General features: G+C 38.5%; 1 protein-coding gene across 1 annotated transcript in view; it reads left to right on the top strand.

The window, feature by feature from the left end:
* Nucleotides 1-9,662: 9,662 nt before the first annotated feature.
* The window catches only part of LOC133841909 (longitudinals lacking protein, isoforms F/I/K/T-like), a 44,674-nt gene continuing 27,489 nt past the window's right edge, over nt 9,663-26,847 (top strand). The window contains 5 exon segments of the mRNA XM_062274753.1: nt 9,663-10,252; nt 21,701-22,172; nt 22,244-22,664; nt 22,744-23,427; nt 23,498-23,581. Of these exon segments, the coding sequence (XP_062130737.1) occupies nt 21,999-22,172; nt 22,244-22,664; nt 22,744-23,427; nt 23,498-23,581 (1,363 nt within the window). The 5' untranslated portion in view covers nt 9,663-10,252; nt 21,701-21,998.

Below are 26,847 nucleotides of genomic sequence, written 5' to 3' on the forward strand. Positions count from 1 at the left end.
CTCACTCACTCCCCCTCCCCATCCACTAACCCACTCACTCTCTCTCTCTTCATCGTAACACTTGCTAAAGAGAGTGTGCTAGAAGCTCGCATGTGTCTATGTGTGTGTGTGTTTTGTCATAAATGCATAAAATTGCAGCCATGAAATGCTAGCGAGTATGTGCATGCATTATATACAGATATGATAGGATTTATCTGTATATAGCGTGTGCCATATTTACACAGTCCCGCTCTCGCTCTCTCTCTCTCTTTGTCTCTTGTGGAACCTGCCCTAGAACTATTTTTTTGTTGCAATTGCATAGCAAGAAACCTTAATATGTAAAAGATGTAAGCGGTGCACAGGTGTCGCTTTACAAGCAACTTGTATATGTGTATGTTTGTATGTATGCCCTCAGCCCTTTAACTGCGCTGACAACAACACCTACTTGCAAAAAGCTTTTTTGCTGGTTAGCATGTGATGTGATCTAAGCGAATATCTGCAGCTAATCGACATTGCAGTAAACATTAAACTAATTTATTTCATTTTTGTTCATACATCTCTATGTACATACTTAATCATTGATTAGAGTAGAGTAGTCATTATGTAAAGATTATCCGGCGAGCTTTTCCTATCAGTCTTAAATTACAAGAGCACTTATCTGAGTGTCGCTCTCTTTACACGCCACGTACACACACAAATATATACGCTCCCATTTTTGTGGAAAGCTTCTTAGTACAATCCTCACCGCAACAAGTCTGAATCAGCTTAGGCCAAACAAGCGTCAGCATCTTCTGTCTCACACTACCAAGAGCAACATCAGACGTGTAAACCATCAAATTTAGCTGCTGTTGCAGATGATGTGTCACACATCAGGTTAACCGCATCACGAAAACGGATTTAGCTTCAGTGGCTTGGTCCATTGACATGACATAACCATTTAACACTGCCTCTGCTGGCATTTTGTTGAATTAAAGTCGAAATCCGAAAATATTTAATGCTTGACATTCATGCAGTTTTCATACATATGTACTACGTAACTCGACTTACGTTGCCAAATTGCATAAAATGGCCGTCGCTCTTTTACGCACTCACATTCATTCAAGCAAAGCTCACGTAGCAACAGCCATGAGAGACAAGACAAAAACGAAACACAAAAAAATGCACACATACTTCATGGCGCGCTCACAGCTCGTGTTCTTTGTCTGTCTCATGGCTTTGCAAATGTGTGGATCTCATGTCGCACCACCCTACTAATGTACCTGCCTCCCGCTCTCACTCTCTCTCTCTCTCTTGCATTGCCTGCGTAATGCGTTTGCACACATTGCTGCTGCTGTGCTGCCATCGTTACACTAAGCCGCGTCGCCGTCGCCGTCGTCCTCTGCTCGATCCGAGGCTACGTTGACTTGGCGTTTGTCGTTGTTGTTGTGTTTAGGGTAGTTTTCTGGTTTAGTTGGCTGCATTGTTGCTTTTGTACTTTGGCCCTGAAGCTTTATTTGCTTCAATCGATGCCCGACGCCCCGCTTCAGCAACCCCACAATTTAGGGTGGAAATTGTGTCGGATCATCATCACATGAACCAGCGAGCATTGCGTTTAGGGTTTCACAATTGTTATCGTTGTTGTTGTGCGGTTGTTGTTGTTGTTGCTATTGCTGTGCGCTGACATGACAACGTGAAATTCACTTTATTGTCTATTCGCGTATTTCATGTCAAACATTATTTGATGCGCCCTCAGGCGCGCCCACTCACATACACACACACATACAGTTACACGCCCATCAACCGCATTACCATGGGATCGTCAAAAAAGGAAAAAAGCCTCTCTCGCTCACTTTGCCCAACATGAAAATAATTTTTAAATACAATTTATTTGTTGTAGTTGTTTTTGTTTTTCGCATGCAACTTTCTATGTGGGTATAAATCTTTTTTATATGTAATTAACTTTTTTTTATTTCGTGTGTGCGCAAAACTTGATTTTTGTTGTTTAAAAATAAACGCTTACGATTGCCTGTTTCAGCAGCAGCAGCAACAACAACAACAGTGGAATGGTTACCATAATTGAGCTTCTAAAAATTTGTGCACATTATTTTTGCGTCGCCGCCCGCGCTTAACTTTTGAAAGCGGCGCTGCGCTGCCGCTGCACAAAATTAGCAACAACAACAAGTCGTTGAAAATTTCGCGCCAATGACAAAGAAAATACAATATTGTACATTCCCGTTCAATATCAAGGAATGACGACAGTTCAAAAAAAAAAATTGAAAAAAAACTCGTTTTGCGTTTTAGGTTTTTTTTGGCAACAGTTTTTGGACGGGCAAAGTGAAAATTTATGCCGCACCCGCTTACTTGAAGAGACGGGCAACAGCAACAAACAGCAGCAACAGTAACAAATACAACAACAACAACGACAACCACAATAATGTTGTGTCTCGAGTGAGCGACTCGAATGTGGTACGTGATTTCGTAGCAACAACAGCTCTACACAAATTCCATTCCATTTTGAAGCCGCCAACAATAATAATAACAACAACAACGAAAACAACAACAACAACATGAGCAACAACAGCTTAAAGTCAATATGTAATTGAATTTTATTTTGATGTTTTCGTTTTTCAACGATTTTCGTTGGCCGTCGTCAACTTCGAAAGCTCTCATCTGTGTCTGTGTGTGTGTGCTTTCGCATTTGGCAGCCCAAGCGCCGAAAACATACGCACACACACACACACAGACGAGTTTCTTGTTGTTGCTTTCTACACACTTCATTTCAGTTGCCGTGCGTGTGATTGTGTGTGTGTGTGTGTTTGCGTTTTTGTTGCTATTTCTGTACGCTTTGATTTCCATTATGATTGCGCTTCTTTTTCACAAATTCTGAGCTTCGTTTTCATTCGAACTCGAAGCATTAGCATGGCTATCGTGCATGTGTATGTGCGCGCTTGTGTGTGTGTGAGTGATTGATGGCTCTCGGGTTTTTCAAAGAATGCTCGCAATCGGCTGTCCCCTCTCTCTGATTCTCTCTCCCGCTTGCTCGCTCGCTCCCACTCTACGCTGCGAAGACGACGCTCTGCCTGCCCAAATGAGGCTGCCAAAAATATTTTCGTTAATGGAACTTTCTGGTTTTCTTTGGCTTTCAGCTTGCAAAATTATGTACATACATATATACATACATATGTATATACATCCTTACATACCTACATACACATGTGTTTATGTATCGCTTTTTGGGGTCACTATGAGAAAATGTTTAACAAAAATTCTGTGCGAAGAGTTTTTGTTGTTAATCAAGTGAAAGGAAGACGCTCATTGGAGCTGGATTAGGGGCAAAACCAAAATGAACTCATGACAAAATCAACTATTTTGCCATTCGAATTTGATATGTTTATTTTAATATGTTAATTTTATTACGTTATTTATAATTTATTTAATTAAAGCATACATAAGCTTTCAATTTATAAAGACTTTGATACGAAAATGCAAATCTCGAAAAACTTAAATCTAAGAAAATACAATTAACAATAAATGTTTGCATATTTATTTAGCTTTTTTTTTATAAAATACATTCTTAAATGTTAAAGACACAAAATTGTATCTGTCAATTTTCAATATTTTAAAATTCTATGTATATTCAATTTTTGAATTGAAACCCATTAATCTTTTACACATATCCATTAAAAATTCTGATGTGCATTAAAACCAGTTACGATCTATTACAATTTTATTTTTATATTTAAATAGATTTAATCATCAATCAAGTTTATCTGTGAGATTTAAAAATTATGTTATCACTTAATTTTAAATAATGAATACTTTCAATACGATTTATACAAATTATTCATTTGTAAACATTTTAATCTTTTGCTAATAAAAATGAAATGCTGTTTCGTTTTCGATTTCATGAGCTGTGCGAATATCAAGAAATTCTGCGGGAACAAGTAATTTTGAGAAGCAAATTATCGTTACCAAATGGTTAATAATAGCAAAAGTTTTGATTAGGTTTATATTTAGTAATTGGCGAATTATGATTCGCAAAGCTGTTGCGTTTTCTGAGGGTTGGAATCAGATGGATTATGAGTCGCATGGCATGTGGTATTTCTTATGCTGAAATTAAGCAGGAAAAGATTACTGAAATATCAAAATAAAGGCAGCTTTCAGTTAACATAGAACAAAACAAAAAAAAAAAACACATACAATCAGACGCATAACTACGTTAGCAACTGCGTACTTTTCTATTTCCGATCCGCCCCGATTTATTGATTTCCCCAACCCCAAAGAGCAGAGCTGAGCATTGAGCGAGAGAAAGAGAAAGAGAGCACAAAACGAAGCGAAATTTTATTACGAACGGTGCAAACAAGGGCAACTAGCATTGTCCAAGGGTAGGGAGAACAATCGAGGGGGTGGTCGGGCGTCGGTTGTCGGTCGTCGGGCGTCTGGCAACAGCAACGGCAGCCAAGCATGATCCCCTCTGCGACTGCAACCGCATTTTCAACCCTCGCTTGCTGCGTGTGCGTGTGTGGGGGGTTGTTACGGGCAACGGGCAACGGCAACGGAAATGGGCTGGCAAAGAAAGAGCTTTTTGCGTTTGACAAGGACACGCATTAAGTAAAGCAACCCTAACATGGAGCAACAGCAGCAGCAGCATCAGCAGTCTCAGATCACAAGCAGACGACGACGACGACACACTTGGCTGGCGGGTGGTCCTTGATAGGGCTGTGCTCTGTTTTTGTTCGGGCTGTCCATTAGGGTGCGAGGGTGGCCCTTTTGCGTTTCAGTTGTTTTTGGGGTGGAAAGCTGCTTTGGCCGCATGGAGATCCGCATTTGGCATAAAAGGGGTTGTTTGAAAGGCCCCACAAAAAAAAACAGACACACCGAATGAAACATGCTCCGACAGCTGCCGTTGATCACAGACACCGGGACTCTTGCACTTGGCAAAAAAAAAAATGAAATAAATAAATACAAAAACATAAAAGTTGCATTTCAACCCCTAAAAATCGATGAGCAGTAGGATACCGAACGAAAGTTCAACGAAACGTAAAATTGCAAATTTGATATTGCAAGGGAAAACGATAAGCGAACAGCGACAAGAACAAAACGCGGCGAATTCAAGGCGAATTTGATTTGTTTGATATCGAAAAGCGATAACATCGGATCTTATTTAATACCAGGCTTAGTTGCAAAGCAGATTAATAGGAAATAGAAATAGAAAAAGTATAACAATGAATTCAACGAAAAAAAAAAATCTAAATCTAACAAATTCAAATAGATTTTCTATACATATCGATGTATATTTAAAATGTATATGAAAACAAAACGAAATAGAGTTTGATACGAATTTAGAGTGCATAGTGATATTTATCGATATCGATAGACGATTAAAGCTGGCTTAATTTATACCAAGAGGCTATGCTCAAAAATATTTAGATAAAAACTAAACAAAATGTTTTTGATAAAATGTATCGAGCTTATCGTCTATTTATTATTATCAATAATAATTGGAAATTTAAAGAATTTCCTTAAGTTTATTTACAATATGAACATTTGCATTTATCGATATCGATAGGTAACAACTCTTTTAATTGGATACCTGGTTGTTAAATTCTGTGTCGCGTGCTTGTGTATGTGTGAATTACGACAGCAGGCCCCGACTTGTGGCAACCGGGGACTTGAACCCGAGGTGCATTAGGGTTTTTCCTACCCCCAGAGCAGGAGAGGGCAACAAAACATGCAACACAACACAAAACACAACAGCTGCAGAGCTGCCACAAAACAGAACAGATGCTCCCTCCGTTTCGGTTGTGTGGCCAAAGCGAAGCAACCCCTAAGGCCTAAGGGCGGCCCCGCTTATGCATGGTTCTGTGATCAAGTTGATCGACGATCAATTCCACCCTTGGCGCAGACGCCCATTTCCAGTCGCAGCCAACTCCATTAAATTCAATTGACAAAAGGAAATGAACATGAAATGCAAAAAAAAAGAGAATAAAAACCCAACTCACACTCATACACACACACACGAGCACAAACGAAAAGCAGATTAATGGAGAACAGAGCCAACAACAATTCGAGAGGGACGCATTAAAAGGAAAATGATGAGAGGGGAGCCCAACGCTGTACATCTGCTCTTCCACACTGCCTACATACAAACACTTACTTGCACACAAACATACATACACACATAGAATAGCGAAACGCTGCCATGTTGCGTCGACGTCGTCGTTGGGCTGTTTTTGCATTTTGAACACAAATTTACATTTGTATGCATGTGCAGCGAATACAGAACAAACAGAGAAAAGAGATGACTTCAAGGTTAAGCATAGCCGAGAGTAGTAGAGTTGACGTTCCCCTCCCACGCATTGCCATCGTCACAATGTGCACTCGCTCTCCCACACTCGCTCTCTCGCGGTCGCTCACACTCTCTTGCGCTCTTAAAGTTTGTCCGCTTCCTTTGCTGCTCTTGTTTATGTATGCGTCGGCGTATGTGTGTGTTTGTGTGCATGTAAATGAGTTTGCACAATAATAAAAATAAACGTTTTTTCTTGCATTTTCCCTCTTGTGCAATTTCTGTTGCTAAAATTAAACGTTAAGGAATTTTTATGGAACAGCTGTGTGCGCCAAAAGAAGAAGCAACAGAAACAGCGACATCAACCAACAACAGCAACGGCGTAAAAACCCAACGAAGTTTCAAGAATAAAGCAACAGGCACACTACATATACATACATATTTACATACATACATATGTGTGATTGTATGCACATGTTTGCATAGCCATCCCACTCCCACGCATGTATCATTAGGCCAGCAGGTGAATCATTTCGAAGTTTCGTATCGAAAATCATTGAAAATTTTTGATCGTGCCATTAAAATTTAACTATTTTTTGCTGCTTTTATTTTTGGTTTTTTCTTTTTTGGTATTTCTATAGCGCACAACAATCAAAGTATTCAACATTTGCTGACGGGGCGCGGCGAACAATTTTCACTTTGCCTGCTGAACACGGACAACCGACAAAAAAAAGTGTTGCCAAAAAAAAAAAAGAAAAACAATAACAACAAATCAAAGCGTACCCAAAACGAGTTTTTCGACTGTCTTCGCCTCCTCCAGACGAAGCACAAAACAACAAAAAAAACTCAAGCTTAACGATTATTTTCTTTGTCATGGCAAACAATTTTCAACTTTTATTGTTGTTAATTTCTTGCAGCGCAGCTTTTAAAGCCGCGCCAAATCTCAAAAGCGAGCGTTGCTGTTTTTTTGCGCGGGCGTCGCGCAGGCCGAAGCTGCTGCGATAACAGCGTCGACGCTGACAGCGACGTCAGCATCAAGCGCAGTTGCTAATAATGTGCACAACTTTTAGAAGCTCTCAGCGCAATTATGGTTTACTGTTGTTGCTTTTTGATATTTTTCTTTTCTTGCTTTTTTTAAACAAGTAATTTTAAGAAGCATCCAAATCAAGTTTGAGCAATTGTTAATGCAAAAAAAAAAGCTGCAAAAAATTATAAATGCCAGAAAAAGCGGAGATTTATAATGTACGCGTATGTTTGAGCATTAGACGAATCCATTAGAAAGTCGCAAGTTTAGAAACAAACAGATTCATATGATAAGTAGTTACTTACACACATACACACACACATATACATATACATACATACCGACAAATGCTTGATGTCAGCATTTACAGGGGCGGCTCCACTTCGAAGAGGGAGGGAGCCAAAATGGGCAGTATTCATTGATAATGACAGCTTTCGTAGCAAACAACATTTTAGAGAAATATTTGCATACATCAAAATATTTTTAATAATGACAACAAAATACATTTTCATCAAATTTGAAATTGTCTTTAATAATGACTAAAAGATACATTTTCTTAGACCGAAGATACACTATTAAGAACATAGAAAAATTGGTTAAAATTTAGATAAATCTAGGAGCTTCTTTTAAGGTGTGACTTTGTGTTGTAAAAGAATACGAAATAAAAAAAAACCAATAATATTATTAACTTCAAGCAAAATGTATTAGAATGTTAATGTTGAACTAAAAGAAAAATGTAATAAAAATTTGCAAAATATGTATTTATGATGATTTTAGTTTTGTTTGTTTTATAAAAATTTAATTTTTAATAAAAGGTATGATAGTTAACAGCTATCGATCTCACACACCTTTTGCTAAGACTCCATAGGGAGCTAGGTTCTTAGGGAACAGTTAAAATTATATATTTGTATAATAAATATAAATTAAATGAGATCACGATCCATTTCAAAAATATTTTTATATCTGTATTTATTTTTTCAAGCCCTTCTTCCACATTTCGTCGCTACTTACAAGAAGTAGATTGAACATTGTAATAAAGTCTCAGTTGGCTATACTTGATTGAGATATACTCGGTACTTTCTAAGTGAATAAATTAGTCTTAATAAAAAAAATGGAGACTATTACTAAATAAAGTATTCATTGAAATGTTATATTTAAAGCCTGTTTTATATTCAATAATATTATAATAATATTTCTTTAATAATTATTATTAAAGTTAAACTCCTAAATTTCGAACTATAAACTATAGAAATCAGTGACAAAATAAACAACACTTTAATTCCCGTTACTTATGTTCGCAACCTGTTCGACTGCTTTTAAATTTGCAAAGAATTCATTTTTTGTTCGTTATGTATCAATCAGATTTGCATTTTTAATCATAATTTTCGTGCTTTCTTATGATAGTAAATAGTTTAAGTAATAACAAAATTATGATAGTTAATAAATTGACTGATATACACTTAATATATACCCTTTTAACCTTTAGTTAACGGGTATGTACAGAAAGGTTCGCATTGAACTCTGCATTTCTTGACACCCTCTCTACTACGGAATTTTAATGATTCCGCTAAATGTTTATTATTTGATTTATGACCATAAAATAAATGTGTGTAGATGACAACAGACACTGTTTATGTACATATTTAAGCAATACTATCATAGAAACAAACCCACAATATGAATTTATTAAGATTAATACAAAGTTTCTGCTCGATGACGTCGTAATTATCATATACGAAACATGCATAAGTATTCGCATTTCCATTTGCTTGGTACGTTTATTTACATACAGCATTCATACATAAATATGTATGTATTTGCATACTTACATATGTACATACATAGGTATGTACATCTACAAAGGCATTGTACTTTCACACATAAGAACCAAATTATTCTTTACTTTTCCATTTAGCGCATTACTTCCACTTCCACTTGGCCTTCCCCTTTTCCAAACACACAAACGCACACTCACACAAAAGTCGCCACTTCTCGCACACAAACACAGGCATGCAAAAGGTACACACATTAAGGCAAAGTCACCGCCACTCACGAGTGATCTTCGGTTATTTCGCATGCAATGCGAAAATACCAACAACACTAACAACAATTTCGAGCTTCGTGTCGTCTATGCATATATTGTGCGTGTGTGTGTGCGTTTGTGCTTTTGTGTGTTTGCATTTTGTTTTTGTTCCTATAGCTTTTTTTGACTCTTATTCTTATTATTTGCTTGCTTTTGGCTTTGGCATTGGCTTCGCACAGTTTTTTGTGTTTAGTGCAGTAACAAATGGAACTCTCAGGAATATTGTATAGCGTGTGTCTTTAGTGCGGTGCTTCATAAAGTAAGCAGATTTCCTTAGCCCCCGCTTCAAAAAAAAAAAAAAAACAAAACAACGAGTAACATCAGTAAAATATTTTGTAACTCGCCCGCTTACATAAAGCTAAAACACAAAAATAAAAACAAAGCACAGCAATAAAGTGCGCTGGAAGAATAATGCAAAGGCAACAAACACAAAAGTCGTTCGATTTGGTTTATGGCCCTCGGGCCGCAGTTGAAATATAATTTATTATAATTAAAAAGCAGCAAACGAGCAAATATCATAATACACAATTACATACATACGCGTGAGTGTATGTGTGCATGTGCATAGATAATTGTCAGTGTTTGATTTTCACTTGTCTTGTGTGCTTGCTTTACGTGTAATCATACGCGCGTGTATGTGTGCGTGCGCGTGTGTGTGTGTGACGCAGCTGCCATTGCAGCAGGCAGGCGGCAGGCCTAGGTGACAGTGCAGCCGCCAACGCAGTCGACATCGCAGTCGCAGTCGTTTTGACTAATGCAACACACAATAATAGAGGCGAATGCAAAACGTAAGGAAAAAGCTTCTACGTGACCGACTTGAAGTTTTTGTGCCTATTAACTGCGCCAAGGGGTGGAGAGAAAAAGGCAGAGGAAGAGAGAAAGAGCTTTTCATTGAATGCAGGTGAGCTACTTATTATGCGATACGTGTTGCTATGTAAAGTAAATACTCATACAGCATTTTACATGGATATACACATACACACACATGTTAGCTTCTATACATATTAAAACCATTAAGGGAATATTTTTTAAAAGCTTTATTGTCCTGATTCCTTGGATTACAAACTGATCATCATTTAAATTGAAAAAGTGCTGTCGTGAATATTTGCAAGCCAAAACTGTCTCCATTTCGTCAATTAGTATCGCTTAGAGCTTTTTAATCAAGCGTGTAGAATTTCACATAAAAGCGTTAATTACAAATACATAAGGCATAAACACAACACCGTTAAGAATTGAAGTACATAATTACACACACACACACTCAGACACACGCATTACCTTAAATAGAATGAGGGGGAGCAGAGCGAAAGAAAATGTTTCCGATGAAGTCATGCTGGAACCTAAAATAAATCGGCATATGTATGTATGTGTGTGTGTATGTATTTTTTTGTTTGTGTGCATGAACGATCATTAAATAAATACATACTCAAACACATATACACATATACTCACAAAATAATTTGCACTTTTTAAGTACAAAATGCAATGCATACAAAACCATTTTACATGCTGTCTCCCCCAACACACAAACAAACACACACATGTATATTTACATACTACGTGTATGCATAGAAAAGGAGATACCGCGAGAGAGAGCAAAAATGAGAGCGAGAAAGGGAGAGAGAGAGATAGCTTGGCAACGGCAGTTTTTGTTCTTGTGAACATTATGGCTTCGCCTTGGCAAAAACTCATACACAAAATCTCGCCCCCTACATGAGCGAGCAACACACCACCAACAACAACAACAACAACAACTACAACAATAATAGCGAACGACCACAACGAATGATATTTTTGAACTCCACTACATAGACAGAGTTGTCAGCTCACTATCAAATACAAACATACACTTAAACAAATCGTATATGTATGTATGTTGGTCTATTTTTATCAATAGTCGTGGCGCTAGCTGGCAAAGTTGCTTCAATTAAGCTGAGGCTGCTAATTAATGCTGCCCACCAAAGCCAGCCTTTTTATCAAGCACAACAAATAATTTGTGAATTTGCATGCGCTGCCGAGTTTTTCGTATTAGCGTTGGCAACTCTGCGCGCGCGCCAAGCATACAAAAAGCACACACACATGCACGCAGCATACAGTCATACCGAGAATACTTATACACGTATAACAAAATTCCCAATTGGACAAACGGCGATTGGAAATGATGGTCCAGCAAAGCTGGTAAAATAAAAATATTTAATTTTTTCAACAATTTCAAATGAAACATAATTGCGTTGGTAATATTTGACAGAATGAGTAATTCTGAAAAACTCGTTTATATTATTGGCTGCAAGCCGTCATATGTTGGCTCTTTGAAAAAGTGATGTGGCGGGCAGCACTTTTGTCATGCTGTCATTTCCAACTGGGTACAATGTGTTGAACTCACTCGCTCGCTCATTCGCTCTCTCTCGTTCGGAACTTCGTTCGTCGTTAGAGCTCTGTTGGCTAGACCAGAAAACTTTTCGTGCGCGCTCGTCAGTCGTCAGTTTTTCTTCAGTGGCTCCGCGCGTTTCGCATTTTGTTGTGCGGGCTGCTACTCCGCAGCAGCAGGAAAAACTACACATACATACATACACACACTCACACACTCTCAACTGGAAAAACTTGGCTTTTTCAATAAAAATAAATTCAATTTTATTGCTTTTTCTCCCGCGCGCTTTTACCACATACAAATATATACAAATCGTGCGTCTCTATATAACCTACTCGCTGTGTATGTGTGCGTGTGTATCAACATAATTTTGATGTGCAAAGCTCTTTAAATACTACAACAACCAAATACAAAAAAAGAAAAGAGGAAAAAATCTAATCAAAACGACACGACGACGACTATGTGCTGCCTGTGATTCTATTTCGGTGTGTATACCATTTATAAAAATGAAGCAAACTTGAATGCATTATATATCTACTATATGTATTTTTTAAATAGACTTAGAACTGTACTTTCTAATTTGTGCAATAGTTGATTGTTCGACGTCTCTTTCTCGCACTGTGCGTTTTTGCATATAAAATCAATATTTCCAACGAGTTTGCATGGCTCTGTGAGTGTGAGTGAGTGAGTGAGTGTGAATGATGAGAAGAGAGCAGCGCCTCACTTTCATATCGATTTTTCATGCGTTATTGTGAAAGCTTTTTCTGCACTGCATTTGGAGCTTTTTTAGTGCAACGGAGCAAGCATGCACATACATTGAGTGTGTTGGTAATTTGAAGTAATGACGAGCAATTTTCATTAATTTAACGTAGCAGACGCACACACAAAAACACATGCAAATGAGGTCAAGTGTCGCTGTGAAAAATTGTATGTACGTTTCTTTTTCTCTCCTCTCCCACTTGTATGCAACCAGTCAGCCTCTCGTTGTGTTTATTGGTGCGAAAGAGTGGGGGCGACAACGACCCGCTTGTCGTTACATAAGCTTTTTTCTAATTGGCGTATGTATATTGGCATGTGTGCGTGTGTTTATGTAGCATAAACTTCTAAAGCGAGCTTTTCTAAATGCAATTCTTTTGGCCCAATAACAAAGAACAATGTGTTCAAAAGCACGTTGTCAGAAATGTAAAAAAGTAAATGTGTCGCACTGTTTTGAGCTCTATGTGTGTCCGCCATCTTGGTTTTTCCCCCTATGGGCAACCCAGTCAGCAACGACAACAACAACAGCAATACCATAAAATATTTTTCAATGCTGTGGCAGACTGGCAACGCTCTCTTTTTTTACTTTACTCCCTCTCACTTTGGCTTCGGCTGACTTCGTTTATTTTTCGTTTTATGTTTGTTCAAGACAAACAGCAGCAGCAACAACAATAACAAAAAGCGTGAAATTTTCTCTGCACTTTTCACACACACATACTCGCATATTTGTTGTATATAAAGCGCTCACAGACTTTGGCGCTTCGTATGCTCTCTTTTTTTTTATTTTTCTGTAGCTTTTCGCCCGACCGCCACTTCTACTTCGTTGCGACTGCTTGCCGTAGTTGTTGCTGTTATTGTTGTATGTACGTGCTCTACAGACACGTTTACATTTTCATTTTTCATATTTTCGGCCTGTTTTGCCTCGCACACAAACAACTCACACATACAATCGCTTATTTTGCTTTGTCGTTTTTATAATCTTTCACTTTATGTGTGCGCGGCTGCTGTTGTTGTTGTTGCGCACACGCCATGTTTAATATGCTCGCTGCGCGGGCAATGTTGCCAAATTTCACACGCGTCAGGCTCTCCTCTCACAGCACACATTGCATTGCAAGTAAAGCAAAGCAAAAGCAGCGCGCTGAACTTTTTGGTTTTTGTCATGCAGCTTAAAAGTTTCATTTGTTTACATTCTACGCACATGTGCAGAATAACAAAAGTACAATAATAATGAGACAGCACGCACAAAAAGCAACAGCAACAAAAATAAAAGCTTTTTTGCGCAACAAGTGCAAAAAACGAAAGAAGAATAAGACAAATGCGAATATGAATACGAATACACAGGCCAAAAAACAACGCGCAAAAATGCTACCCGAGTTTTTTTTTGCGCTTAGTACTTTTAGATTTGTTTTCTTCGCTTTTATTTTTATTTTATTTTTTTTTTTAGGCCAAATAGCTTTAGCGTTTTGTTTATTGTGTTATGTGTTCATCACATTCTTCGCTCAGTTTTTTGAGCTTCTGTCATCAGATTGAAGAACCACCCACGTCTCTTTTTGAAACGTTATGACGACCTTGCATTTTTTTTTATTTTGCGTTTTATTTGTGTTCTTCAATTTCTACACTGACCTACACATTTATGGTCGCATGCTTTGGCATTTTGAGCCATAAATTCTATGCCCTACAAGACACACGTCAGTGTATTATTATTATTATTGTTATTACAATTATAGTTGCTCTTCTTGTTGTTTATTTTGTTTCTTTTTTTATAGTAAACAAAAATTGAAATGTGCAAAAAATGCCGAAACGAGGGGCAAACGTTTTTATTTTTTTCGTGTCTGCCGTTATCGTTGGCTGCTCTTTTGCTTTGCTTTGGCTTTTGCCTTCAGCTAGTTTTCTTGTCTCTGTTGTTGTGTGTGTGTGTCAATGGCCAAAAAGTTCGTTGAACTGTTTTTATTTTATACGATGTTGTTGTTGATTATTTTTTTGGGGCTTAATTTAGTCTCTTATTCGCAATTTCACTTTCACGACGGCCTAGTGACATTTCATATAATAATAATAGCTGTGGAATTTGTTGGCGGCATTGTCAAGTTCATTTAATGCTTGCTTGCCTTGTCCATAATCGATAACGAATAACGGTGTGATTGCTTATCGATAGATTTTCGATTTCGAAATATTCTCGAGTTAATTTCACGTGCTTAGTTTTCTCTCTCTCTCTCTCTCTCGATCACTTCACACTTTATATATTTTTGCGGTATATTCATAATTTTTCTTAAGCATATGCAAATATGATCTGTAAATACGTTAACGCCCCAGACATCACCTGTCATGTAGATACTTCAAGACACACCCATTCCAAAAACCTGCCGTGACCACATTTTCAAATTACAAGATGCCAAGAAAAAAAAAAACTGCCACTTTGCGATAGAAAAGACTGAGAAGACGGACAATAATCCCAAGATCAACGAGACAAAGTCTCGCTTCCACTCTGTGTGATAGACAAAAAAAAAACACACACACACACATTCATTTTCCATTTGTGGTTGGCATTTTTCAGCCAACTCATTCAGACGAGAGACGGAGACGCCCTTTACTCTCGAACTTGTGCTCAAAACCACACAAAACACAAGCCCTTAACATTCACTTTAAATAGCTTTTTGGAAAAAAAAAACAACTACAAATACAAATAAATACAACAAAACCCTAAAGAAAAAACGAGTTTTTCGTTTTTCTCTGCCGGCTTTTAATGGCAATAACGACATTTTCTACTTGCGGATCGCGTTGAAAAATCGAAAAACTATTTCGAATTGAACGACTGTTTTATGCACCTGTAAAAAAAAAAGTTGCAGAAAGCTATGAAAAATATGCTTCGAGATGGAAGTTGCTAATTTTAGGAAAATAATTACAAGATGACGCATTTGAAAGTTTACGATAGACCTCAAAAGAAGATCAGCTGTTCAAATAGAGCAAGCGAAAATCAGCTAGTCTAATATCGATATGATGTTTTCCAAAAATAACACCGATATTTTGAAAGATGGTATGCTGTTTATACGTACAATAAATTTACAAATAATTTGAGATCATATTATATTCTATCGACGTTTTGTTGCATACAGGTATTTGGTAATTAAATTCGCATTATCATAATGCCGAAAAGTTGAAGATAATTAGCTGAACAAATGTAGAATACATTAATTCATGGATTTAAATAAATTATCTATTTTGTAATCGAACCCGAAGTAAATAAATAGCATAAATTAACTCAATTTGAAATGAAATACATAAATGACTAAAAACTCATCAGAGTCTGGGCCTTGGTAACCCCTTTTGGCCCTTTTTGCATATGTAGGGTATAAACAAATAAAATCCGTACATATCATAAAATGAGCCGCAGACAGTGACGACGACGCCTACGTTAAAGCGATTTCTTTGGCTTTTTTAGACTGTGCCGTGAATGCTTCAAGTTGTTGCTGCTCCTTCTGTCCCTCCATCCCTCCATCTTCACCTCCTGTTGTTGTTGTTGCTGTTGCCAGAAATTAAATTATTGAAAGTCACTGCCAGGCGAACGGGGGGCGAATTGCTGCTGCGGCGTTTATTTTTACGTCGTAAATATACAAATTTTATGTCTGTATCTGTATGCATGTGTATGTGTCTGTGTGTGTGTCTTGCTCAGCTTTGCAAGCGACAAGATAAATTCCACTTTATGCAAATCTTGTGGGGGGAACTTTTTGTTGTTTTTATTTTTGTATATTTGTTCTTGCTTCTTTAGCAAGAACTGAGCACAGCTCCTCTTTAAAAAAGAATCTTTTTTCTTTTTCTTTTGATTTTAATTTTTTTTTCTGAAGTTATTTCCATTTTAAATTTGTTTTTCAGTCCTCGGTCGATTTTTCTGTTCTGCGGCCGCCGTTCTGTGCGCTTTATTTTTCTTTAAACTGGTTTTTCTGCCAACTCAACTCGAGTCGAGTCTCGACACTCGCCCGTTTTTCGAAATGGCACAGTTCTTGTATTTTGCGAAACCGGTTTTTCTTTTGACTTTTTAGAACAGCGTACCGAGAGAGCGCACAAATGAAAAGAAAAAACGAAACAGCAGCAGCACAGAAGTGAATTGAAATTTTAGTTGTATATAGCCCCAAGCATCTTCCAGAAAGCAACAAAATACAAAAAAAAAGAAGAAATATATTCGAACGACAGAATTTTCCATTCGCTTTGCGTTTCTTGGAGTTTTATTCTCCCCATTCTTTTTTGTCCTCTCTGTAAACTACATCCCCCTTCCCTGTGCTGTCGCGCGCACTTCCTGTGGAAATAAAAAAGGGAACGCACACGACAGTTGCTTGGTTAACGTTGATGTTGATGATCCCCGTCGTTGAGCCCACTGGGCAAGAGGCAAGAGGGTGGGGGGATCACAATCACAAGGCGGCGGCACTTTTAGGGGTTGTGTCTCTCGGCATCAGCAGCAAGCAGCAACCCCCAAAAAGTTTACCCTCTCTATGCTCAGTTGTTGGACCCTTACTAATTTCTGTTGTTGCGCTGACCGGCCAAACCAGTTTTCGGGGTTGCTCTGCAAGCGGTCTGGTCTGGGATCCTGGGACCCTGGGACCGTCTGGCGCGTGCTTAGGATAGAGGAAAAAGGTTCCTTTTTTTTTTTGGACTCTTATTATAATACTCAATTTACATGCGTGGCACTCCAGTTGTTGGCATTCGAATCCCTGATTTAATGAGTTCTATGCCGTTCAGCTACGATTTGATTCAAGTGCCAAGATTAAATTTCCAGGAGAGTTTTTCGCTAACATGGCGTGAAAATTGATATAACGCTACGTTTGATAGTAGATCTCTCCACAATAGCATTAAATGTCGCTTTTTTTTATTGGTTGCAATTGCCTATTTTTGAAATGTTGAGAAATATGTTGACATTTTTCAAACGGCGGCTGCTAGAATATTTATTATATAAGGTGGGTTTTTCGCTAACAACGTACCGCAATATGATAATTTTGGACGTCGTTTGATAGTAGATCCCAGCACATATCATTTTCACACTTTAGAGGATATACATACTATAAAATAAACTTAGTTCTATAAAATTTAGATAAGTTAACATATTTTTGCAACAGCTTATAAAGTTAATGTTGAGCTAGATCTTAACGTTTAAAAAACGGCAGTTGCTAGATAATATCATTAAGGTGGGTTTTTCGCTAACAACGTACCGCATATAGTAATTTTGGACGTCGTTTGATAGTAGATCCCAGCACAAAATTAGAACACATACTATTATAGCAATTCTTTATAAAGTCAAATGTTGTGGAAGCCTAAAAACTTCGACGATCTCAACATTCTTCGATCCCGAATTGCTAAATTAAAATCACAGTTGGGTTTTTCGCTAACAGCGTTCCGCAAATGAATATTTTGGACGTCGTTTGATAGTAGATCCCAATACAAGTTCTTCGTAGTTAAGATAATATTAAAAATCATTATTTTTATTAGCGTAATGCGATTCATGTATGTATGTTGGATGATTCTTTAATTATTTCTCGATTCACATTACAACATTATTAACGTAATGTGATCATACATTTAACGGAAAGTACGAAATTAAGGGAATTTGATATCAACAATAAAATGATTTCCATTATCAACGTAATCTGCTCATATATCATATCTTATCAGGCAATTGCATGTGATGTAGTGCAACGGAAGTAAATGCAATTCCGTAGCACTTTAACTGCTAGAATTGCTAGAATAAACAACGTTGAGTTTTTCGCTAACAACGTTCCGCAAACATTCTTTTTGGACGTCGTTTGATAGTAGACCTCAACACATTCACAGTTTTGTTATTACTCATATTCATACTCATATTATTGTTGTGATATGCTGAGTGTTTGACTTTATATTATTTGGTTAAGCGCCACATCCGTCAGGTTGAAGAGAACTGAAGCGAACCCCAAGCGTAAAAAGCGCGCGGCGTCGTCATCTACAAAACATTTTGCTGTGGGGTCCAACTGTACTTTTTCCCAACACACACACACACACACACATGCATAAAACTTCACTCGGCCCAGCCAGAGTAATATAATGAAAAAGCAACAACACAACGAACATTTCTGCTGTCGCTGCTGCTGCGCTGCCTGCGCTGGAAAAAAGGATCCCATTTTTCGTTATAATCCTCCACCATCTGCGCAAAAATAAAACCTTGCATGTGCAAAGAGCGTGCGTCACTAAAAGTTGTGAGTTTGTGTACGTGTACGTGTGCCTGTGTGTGTGCGAGAGACAAAGCAAAGCGAAAGAGGGCGAACGAGAGAGATCCTTTTTCATGCTGCTGCTGCTGCGGCTGCTGCAGCCTCCCTCCTGTTTTTACCTATTGCTTTCCTCCTCGTTTGCTGTGTGCGTGTGTTTGTGCGGCCGGCTGCTGTTGTTTAACTACAATAACAACTACTAAATCCCCTTTTGCTTTGTGTGTGTGCGTAGGAAAAACCCTCGGCTCGAGGCGGGCGGCAAAGCGTTGGCATTGTGTCTAGCCAATGCATCATCAACGTCGCCGTCGCCGTCGCTATCAATGCCATTCACTCTTGGGGTAAGAGTTACTCTAACTATAAACAGATGGCGCCACTGCGCATGCCTTGCACCTTATGTACATATATAAAGGCCACATATACATATGTAGCTTATGAAATGTATGTACATAGAAGTTTGTATGTAAATAGAAAAAACTGATCCCCTCGCACGAAGCATTGCCTAACGGTGCCCTACGCCTGCTCTTTTTCGCTCCACCTCGTTTTGCTCATTTCGCTCTGCTCAGCCGCAAGCAGCGACAGCGCTGCAAGCTGCAGCCGAGCAGAGCAGAGCAGAGCCTGTGTATTTTCGCCATTATATTTTATATTGATCGGCTGCTTCCTTTTCACTTGGCGAAAAAACAACAACAGCTACTTGTGAGAAAAGGGAGCCCGATGAACCGAGCGAAAAACCGAACGACGTCGTCGTTCTGTTGTGCGTCACGTAGCACACATGATGTTGTCTCTGTTGCACTCGATGTGGTGTTAGAACTTCTCTATGCCTGGCGTCGCTCGACAGCGGGGGCTATAAAAACGAACAAGCGAGCGTGCTGCAGCTGTCGGTCGCTGCTGCTGCTTTCCACCTCTTTTATGCTGATGATTAAATTACGGCAGGAAGCGGATACTGAAAAAAGCAAAACCAACAACAACAAAAAACTAGAATGCAAGCCAGATGCATTTGCGCTCCCCTTTTGCTCTTTACACATTACAATTTCCATGCAAATTCGCCGCAACGCCATTTGTTTCATTTTCGCTTCCATTTTGAAAAATGAAAATGTGGCTGAAGTAGCAACAGCAGCAGCAAACGAGCAAAGCAGAGCAGTAGCATCATCAGACTCCAAAAAAAAACACTGCCACGTTTTCTCTCTCATTCCTGCTCGCAGCGACAGCCGCTCACGGCGAATTCAAGTGCTCGTATTATGTTTGCCTGTTTCCTTATATACGAAATTCTATGTGTGTTTATTTGTGATATATTCCCGTTATATTGTACGCTCTCTTCTCTTTGGCACGCTCACTGCAAACCATTTAACACAAGACTCCTTTTTTCCTACCTGCCTGTCTGCCTGCCTGCCTACTTGGCAATTTCATAACGTGCCCCCAAATATGTGAGGCTCACTCTCTCACACATGTATAGGCAAATACATTATGCTCTCTCTTGAATCGCATGCTGTTCGCTGCTCTCAGAAACTTCGCACTGGTCGGCCATGTTGGTGTGTGCGAGTGAATGCGACCGAGCATGCCAAAATGAACGCGTTGCGAGCGAGAGGGCAAGCGAACGAGAGAGAGCAGTGAGAGAGTGATGTGAGCGAGCGTCGACGAAGTGGTGTCGCGCGGCGAATATGAAAAAGGGTCTCTCAGTCGCTGGCACATTTGCGTCGTTTCAGTTGCTTTCGTGCGCTTGGAGCTTTTGTTTGGTTTTTGTGTGCACGGCAGATCGCGACGCGTGCGGTTTGCTGGCCAACAAAAAAAATTACTTACAACTCTTACACACACTTATACACAACTACACTACCAAGCAGCAACCAAAACCAATACAACACTAAATTCATGTCGATAAAGAAAATCATTTTTCTTGCTTGCGAAAATTGCAAAAGTAAGTTTTGTGAAGTGTTTGTGAAAAAAGAAAATATTTAACAAAATCGTGAAATCACTTTATGTGCAGTTCTACCTCTTATATTTATGTATGTGTGACTGTGTGTGCTGCTGCTGCTCCTAATGAAAATATTCTATTTTTAAATGCACCATAAAACAAAACGTCACACACAAATTCAACAAAATAAAAAGAAAAAACTGTGACTGACGCAGCAGCAGAAAAGATTGCTTCATACTTCAACTTTAAAATTATCAGAAAATCATAAACGTTTCCCCACGTATGTGTGTGCGTGTGTGTGTATGAATGTCTACTTGTGAAATTTTCCACAACGAAAAACCCACTAGAAAAAAACCTCGTTGAGCGAACGCACACATACGCATACACATGCAAACATCTTGCGTTCACATGTATTGGTGACGCCGACTGCGACAGAGACGGCGACTGCGAAACTTCCCCTCTTTATGTTGTTTCATGCTCTGTCTCGTTTAGCGCTGACGATGCGTCGACGTCGTCGCAACGTCTACGTCTCTCGTTGTTGTCGCGTCGTCGTCATTTATCGTTTCCATCGATCTCCAACACACACATCGCCACAAAATCCGTTAGCCGAGCAGCATTTGTACTTGCGCTCTCGTTGCTGTCGCTTGCAAACTGTGTGAGAGTGAGTGTGTGTTTGTATGCGTGGAATGAGCGAAGTTGAGAAATGTGTGAACAAAAAGAAAAACTCAAGATAGAAGTAATTTGAAAGCACAAGCTATGAAACGTAAAGAACAAAAAATAAAACGAAAAATTGCATTTGCTTTGCAGTTGCGTGTTTGTGGGGCGTCCGTCATATGTAGAGGGCGCTGTTGTGCAAATAATCGAATGTAAAAATTAAAAGATAATAAGTTTGCGTAAAAGAGACAGAAAAAAAAAAACATGAACTTGACCTTGAAGCGTTGGTTGAAGAGGCAAAGCATAAAAGCGAGCAATTAATTGCTGTTATTGTGATTGTTAGGCGACACCATGTGTGTGAAAATGCTTTTTGTGTGTGTGAACTGTTTTTTTGTGATTACTTTTGACTAACTTTGCAATACTTCCAATCGTTTTTCATTGCAGTTTTTAACTGATATATCTATATAACAACTACAAGCATTTGACAAAAGAACAAAGAAGAAGAAGCAGACATTTAAACATCAACTTTACAACAAAACAACTACTATCTGAACTATACTACATCTGCAAGCATATAAAAGTATTTTCCTGAAAGCTGCGATAAAAGAAAAGCGTGCCAAGCAGAGAGCACAACCGCAACGGGCAAAGCCACGTCGAACGACGACGGAAGGCTGAAAACCCCCTTTTCATCTATTCCTCCTCCCAATTCTTGATCCATACATAAAGAGAAACAAGAATAAACATGGATGACGATCAACAGTTTTGTTTGCGATGGAACAACCATCAGAGCACATTGATCAGTGTATTTGACACGTTGCTGGAAAATGAGACACTAGTCGATTGCACGCTCGCCGCTGAGGGTAAATTTCTCAAGGCCCACAAGGTGGTGTTATCAGCATGCAGTCCCTACTTTGCTGTAAGTAACACGCAATGATTATCTTCTGAATATAGTTCGATATTAATTGTTTTTTTTTTTGTGCAATTTAGACATTGCTGCAAGAACAGTACGACAAGCATCCGATATTCATACTCAAGGATGTCAAATATCAGGAACTGCGCGCCATGATGGATTACATGTATCGCGGCGAGGTCAACATTTCGCAGGATCAACTCGCTGCGCTCCTCAAGGCCGCCGAATCGTTGCAGATCAAGGGATTGTCCGACAATCGCAGCGGTGGCAACAGTGGCGCCAGTGGCAACACTGCGGCAGCCGCCCAGGCTGCAGCGCAACAGGCCACCAAATCGGATGCACATCATCGCGTCAAGCTGAGCGGCACCTATACGCTGGAGCAGACGAAGCGATCGCGTGGTGCCATGGATGTGTCTGGTGATGTGTCTGGATCACGCGAAGGCTCCTCGAGTCCATCGCGTCGTCGCCGAAAAGTGCGTCGCCGCAGCATGGAAAATGGTAGGCAAAAAGCAAACACAATTTTGTACAAGTAGAACAGTTTAATAACAATTTGCAACACTTTGTTTGGGTATTGCAGATGTGCACGACAACTCGAATTCGTCAGTGCTGCAAGCAGTCGCCGCCGCCTCCAATCAGTCAATCCTCCAACAAACAAGCGCTAGCCTCGCCGCCTCCGCTTTGGTCAGCACTCAATTGGCCAGCGGTAGCAGCGTTGGTGCCGCCGCCGCAGCAACAAATGCCAGTGGCAGCAGCAGCATCCAAGTATCGACCCAGCCATTGACCAGCAGCAGCAGTAACGTTACCAAAAAGACTGAAAGCGCTAAACTAACATCGACAGCTGCCCAGGGCGCCCAACAACAGCAGCAGCAGCAGCAACAACAAACCACAAGCGATGCCATTAACACCGACAATGTACAACAACAACAACAGCAACAACAGAATGAAAGCACCCAAGGCGAAGCCGATGAAATGGATGTGGCAAGTGGTGGTGCTGGTGTTGCAAGTGGCGCCGTTGCCGTTCATCCAGGTGTCGTTAAGCAATTGGCCACTCTAGACAAGTCGAATCATAAACAAAAGATCAAAGATAATAGCATAACAACAACCGCAACAACTGAAATGGTAATTGAGCCCAAGGCCGAATACGATGAGGATGCGCACGATGAGAACGTTGAGGATTTGACTTTGGATGAGGAAGATATGACAATGGAAGAGCTGGATCAAGCGGCTGGCACCAGTCAGGGTGGCGATGGATCTAGTCAAGGTACATTATAAATACATTTAACTCTTAAATCCGATTGACAACTAATTTGGAATTTTTTATATTCGTGTAGCATATGCAACATGGCAACACGACAGATCTCAGGATGAACTTGGACTAATGGCCGCACAGGATGCACAGCAACGGGATCCACAAGGTGAGTTTTTGTTGCATACTCTATACCCGAAAGATAATAGCGAGTTATATCTCGACTATATATACTATACTATGAAATACGAATGAAAAAGCAAAATATAAAACAGTTTAGTTTATGGTTAGACCATTATTATTATCTGAGCACGACGACCAGCTACAAATTTCAAATGCAAATTAGTTGTTGTAGAAGAAGAAATTTCAAACGAATTGAAAATACGTAATATCACATCACAAAAAAAAACAACAGATAAATATAAAGATCTATAATTAAAGACAACAAGTATTTCAAGATCATCACAACTCTCAAATTCTTCATATTACTCACTTTTGTTTTTCGTTAAATATGCATATATTTGTTGTTGTTGTCTTCATATTCTTCTTCTACTTCTACTTGAACTTTTTTAATTTAAAAAAAAAAAACAGCAGTTCTTAAAATGTCATACAACAAATACCATTTTTATTATCATACGAAAGTCGTGCTCCGAGAAAAAAGCTCTTAAACGTTGAGATAGAATTTTTATATAACATTTATTAGGCAGCAGAAAGCGCAGCATAGAAAGAAAGAAAAAAACAAGCAACAAGAAAGATACAAAAATTAAATACGAATATTTTTGCAAAATTACTAAAAAAAAAAACAAGTAAAGAAAGAATACAAAATACAGGAAAGAGTGAAAAGAGCAAACAAAAACAAGATTGCAAGAAACAATAATACTTTTGAATTTACCTATAAAAAGAAACGCATAGAAATTTGAATTCTGGTTTTTGTTGCGCTTTTTGCTCTCGCCCCGCCTCAAAGAATGATTAACAAACAAACCAAAAATTAATAATTTGTGCAAGTTGAAAGTACTACACTTTAATTTATTTTAATTACTATTTTTTTTAAATATTGTTTTTGAATTAAACAACTAACTTAACACCTTAATTATTTTTTTTTTTAATTTGATCACACATAATTCGTATAACAAGTTTTTTCCTGTATATATAATTGTATTTTATGATAAATTAAAACTACTTATATTTAATTTTTAACACAAACCACCAAACACACATACACACACACACACACACATTATCTATCGCAACAAATTAATTGAAATACACATTTACACAAACACACACACAACCAACCAACCAACCAAACAAACATTTGCCCTGAGAAACGCTACCCCCGAAAAGTCTCCCCACTATTTTAACTAACTATAATAACTCACCTGCTCCCTTTTTCATACCATCAATTCATTTACGCTTTATGAAATGTGTTTTATGTATGATTTGTTGTTACTTTTTTCTATACATTTATTATTTATATACAATTATCATATTTCGTAATCTATTTTGGCTATATCATTATTTCTTATGTATTTGGTGTTTTTTTTGTGCCGCATTTGGTTTTTAACATTTTATGTATATTGAATTATTTATTTAACACAAACACGTATTTACACAAAGGTTTATATTATTCTTTAACATAAGCCGCAAGCTCTCTTAGCTCTCTATCTCTCTTCTAATTCTCTCTCAATTTCACACAATCTGAAAACGAAGACACTTCAATTACGCTCTCTCTAAACACATTTTACACACATACATTTTCACCCACACACCACATACACACACACATACACAATGCAGCTGCGACTTGGTCTCATTTTAAGTTAGTCTTAAATTATGTTACTTTGCGCGTGTGTGTGTGTGTAAGTGAGAGAGTGAGTGATAATACAAGCTGCTCTATGTGTGTGTGTGCGAAACCGACCCAGCGTTGCTCACTATACATATATCTCACTCACTCCCCCCTCACTTGATATCCGTGTGTGCGTGTTTTTACAGAAGGGTGTGCTTTCTCTCTCGCTCTCTCTGTCTCTCAGTTAAATGAAAGCTCCCCTCTTAGTGTTGTGTCCAAAGTTTTGTTATTGTTCTAGCAATTTGAACTACTAAATAAATAACTTGGATATTTTTTATACAAGATTTTCCAAGTTTTCTTAACAATTTGTTTTGTTCACACATTCACACACACAGACACTCACAACACACACATATATATGGGCACACTTTATACGTTATCATTTTGTTGCATTTGCTTTCATGCGCCACATTCGTATTCATTTTACATAATTGCCAACATTATCTGTTATGTTTTCGTTTAGTGCTCCACCACTTCCCCACTTCCGTCCTCCTCTTTATTCTCTTTCTGTGTCTCTCTCTCTCCAGCGCGAGCTAATGTTTATTACACACTTTTAGTTGATTTATTTTACGATTATTATTTTTCTTACAACTATAATTAAAAATGAGAAATACGCATGCAGTTTTTAAATTGTAATTTTAGTACTGTGTATATTTATCTATACATTATACATACATACATATTTATATATGCAGATCTATGTATATATATCTATATAATTTTGCTTAATTTTGGTTGACGGGACTTTTTTGTTTCATTTATTGACTTTGATTTGTGTTATCTACATTATTATGTTTATATTAGTCTGTAAGCATTTTTCTTTCGTCTTTGGCTCGAACCTTTTGGTTGCCAGACAAAACGCGCGCGTTTGATCTTTTATCGTTATCGCTTATCGTAAAGTAAAAAGCATAAGGCGTTCTCTTTGTTTAAAGAGAGCGCAATTGCTTCGCGTCGTGTCGCGTTTAACACTCTTTTGAACACTCTTTTATCATGTTAAGTGAACAAGTGAAAAACAATGCCAAAAGAAGAAGAAAGAATCTTAAGCAATGGAGGATCATCTGGAGGAGTCGCTGTTCATCGAACGTCATCCAAAGTCGAGTTAATGCCGCTAAGAAAGCATGTAGCCATCCAGCGGATGGCGAGGTACAGTTGTTGCTTTAGCTGGTACTCGATAGGTGGCGCCATCTACAGAGTGTATTGTTGGTCTTCCCGGGTTGAGTATTTCTCTTTTTCTCTCTATCTCAGGTAAGTATGCTTCGCTCGACGGTATCGGTTGGGCGAAGTACGCAAAAAATGAAATTAATTTTGATATTTTAAGTTCATTTTTGTTTGTACCTACCAACAAAAAAAAAAAGGAAAAGTCCAATCCAAATCCCCTCTTATTCCCCGCTATCCTCCATCAACTCTCTGTCCATAAACTCCCCGCTCCCCGCCATCTAAATGACAAAAAGGAGAAAACACCTCTACACATTTTACCGAAAAGAAACCAAATTTGAAACAGAAACAGAAAAAAAAGAAAAATCAAAATTACAGCGTTTTCAGGTAATGTACGAAAAGAGAGCGCAAAGCTTTAGCGCGAGTTTAAAGCT

This window comes from Drosophila sulfurigaster, chromosome 3, assembly GCF_023558435.1.
Source record: "Drosophila sulfurigaster albostrigata strain 15112-1811.04 chromosome 3, ASM2355843v2, whole genome shotgun sequence".
NCBI lineage: Eukaryota > Metazoa > Arthropoda > Insecta > Diptera > Drosophilidae > Drosophila > Drosophila sulfurigaster.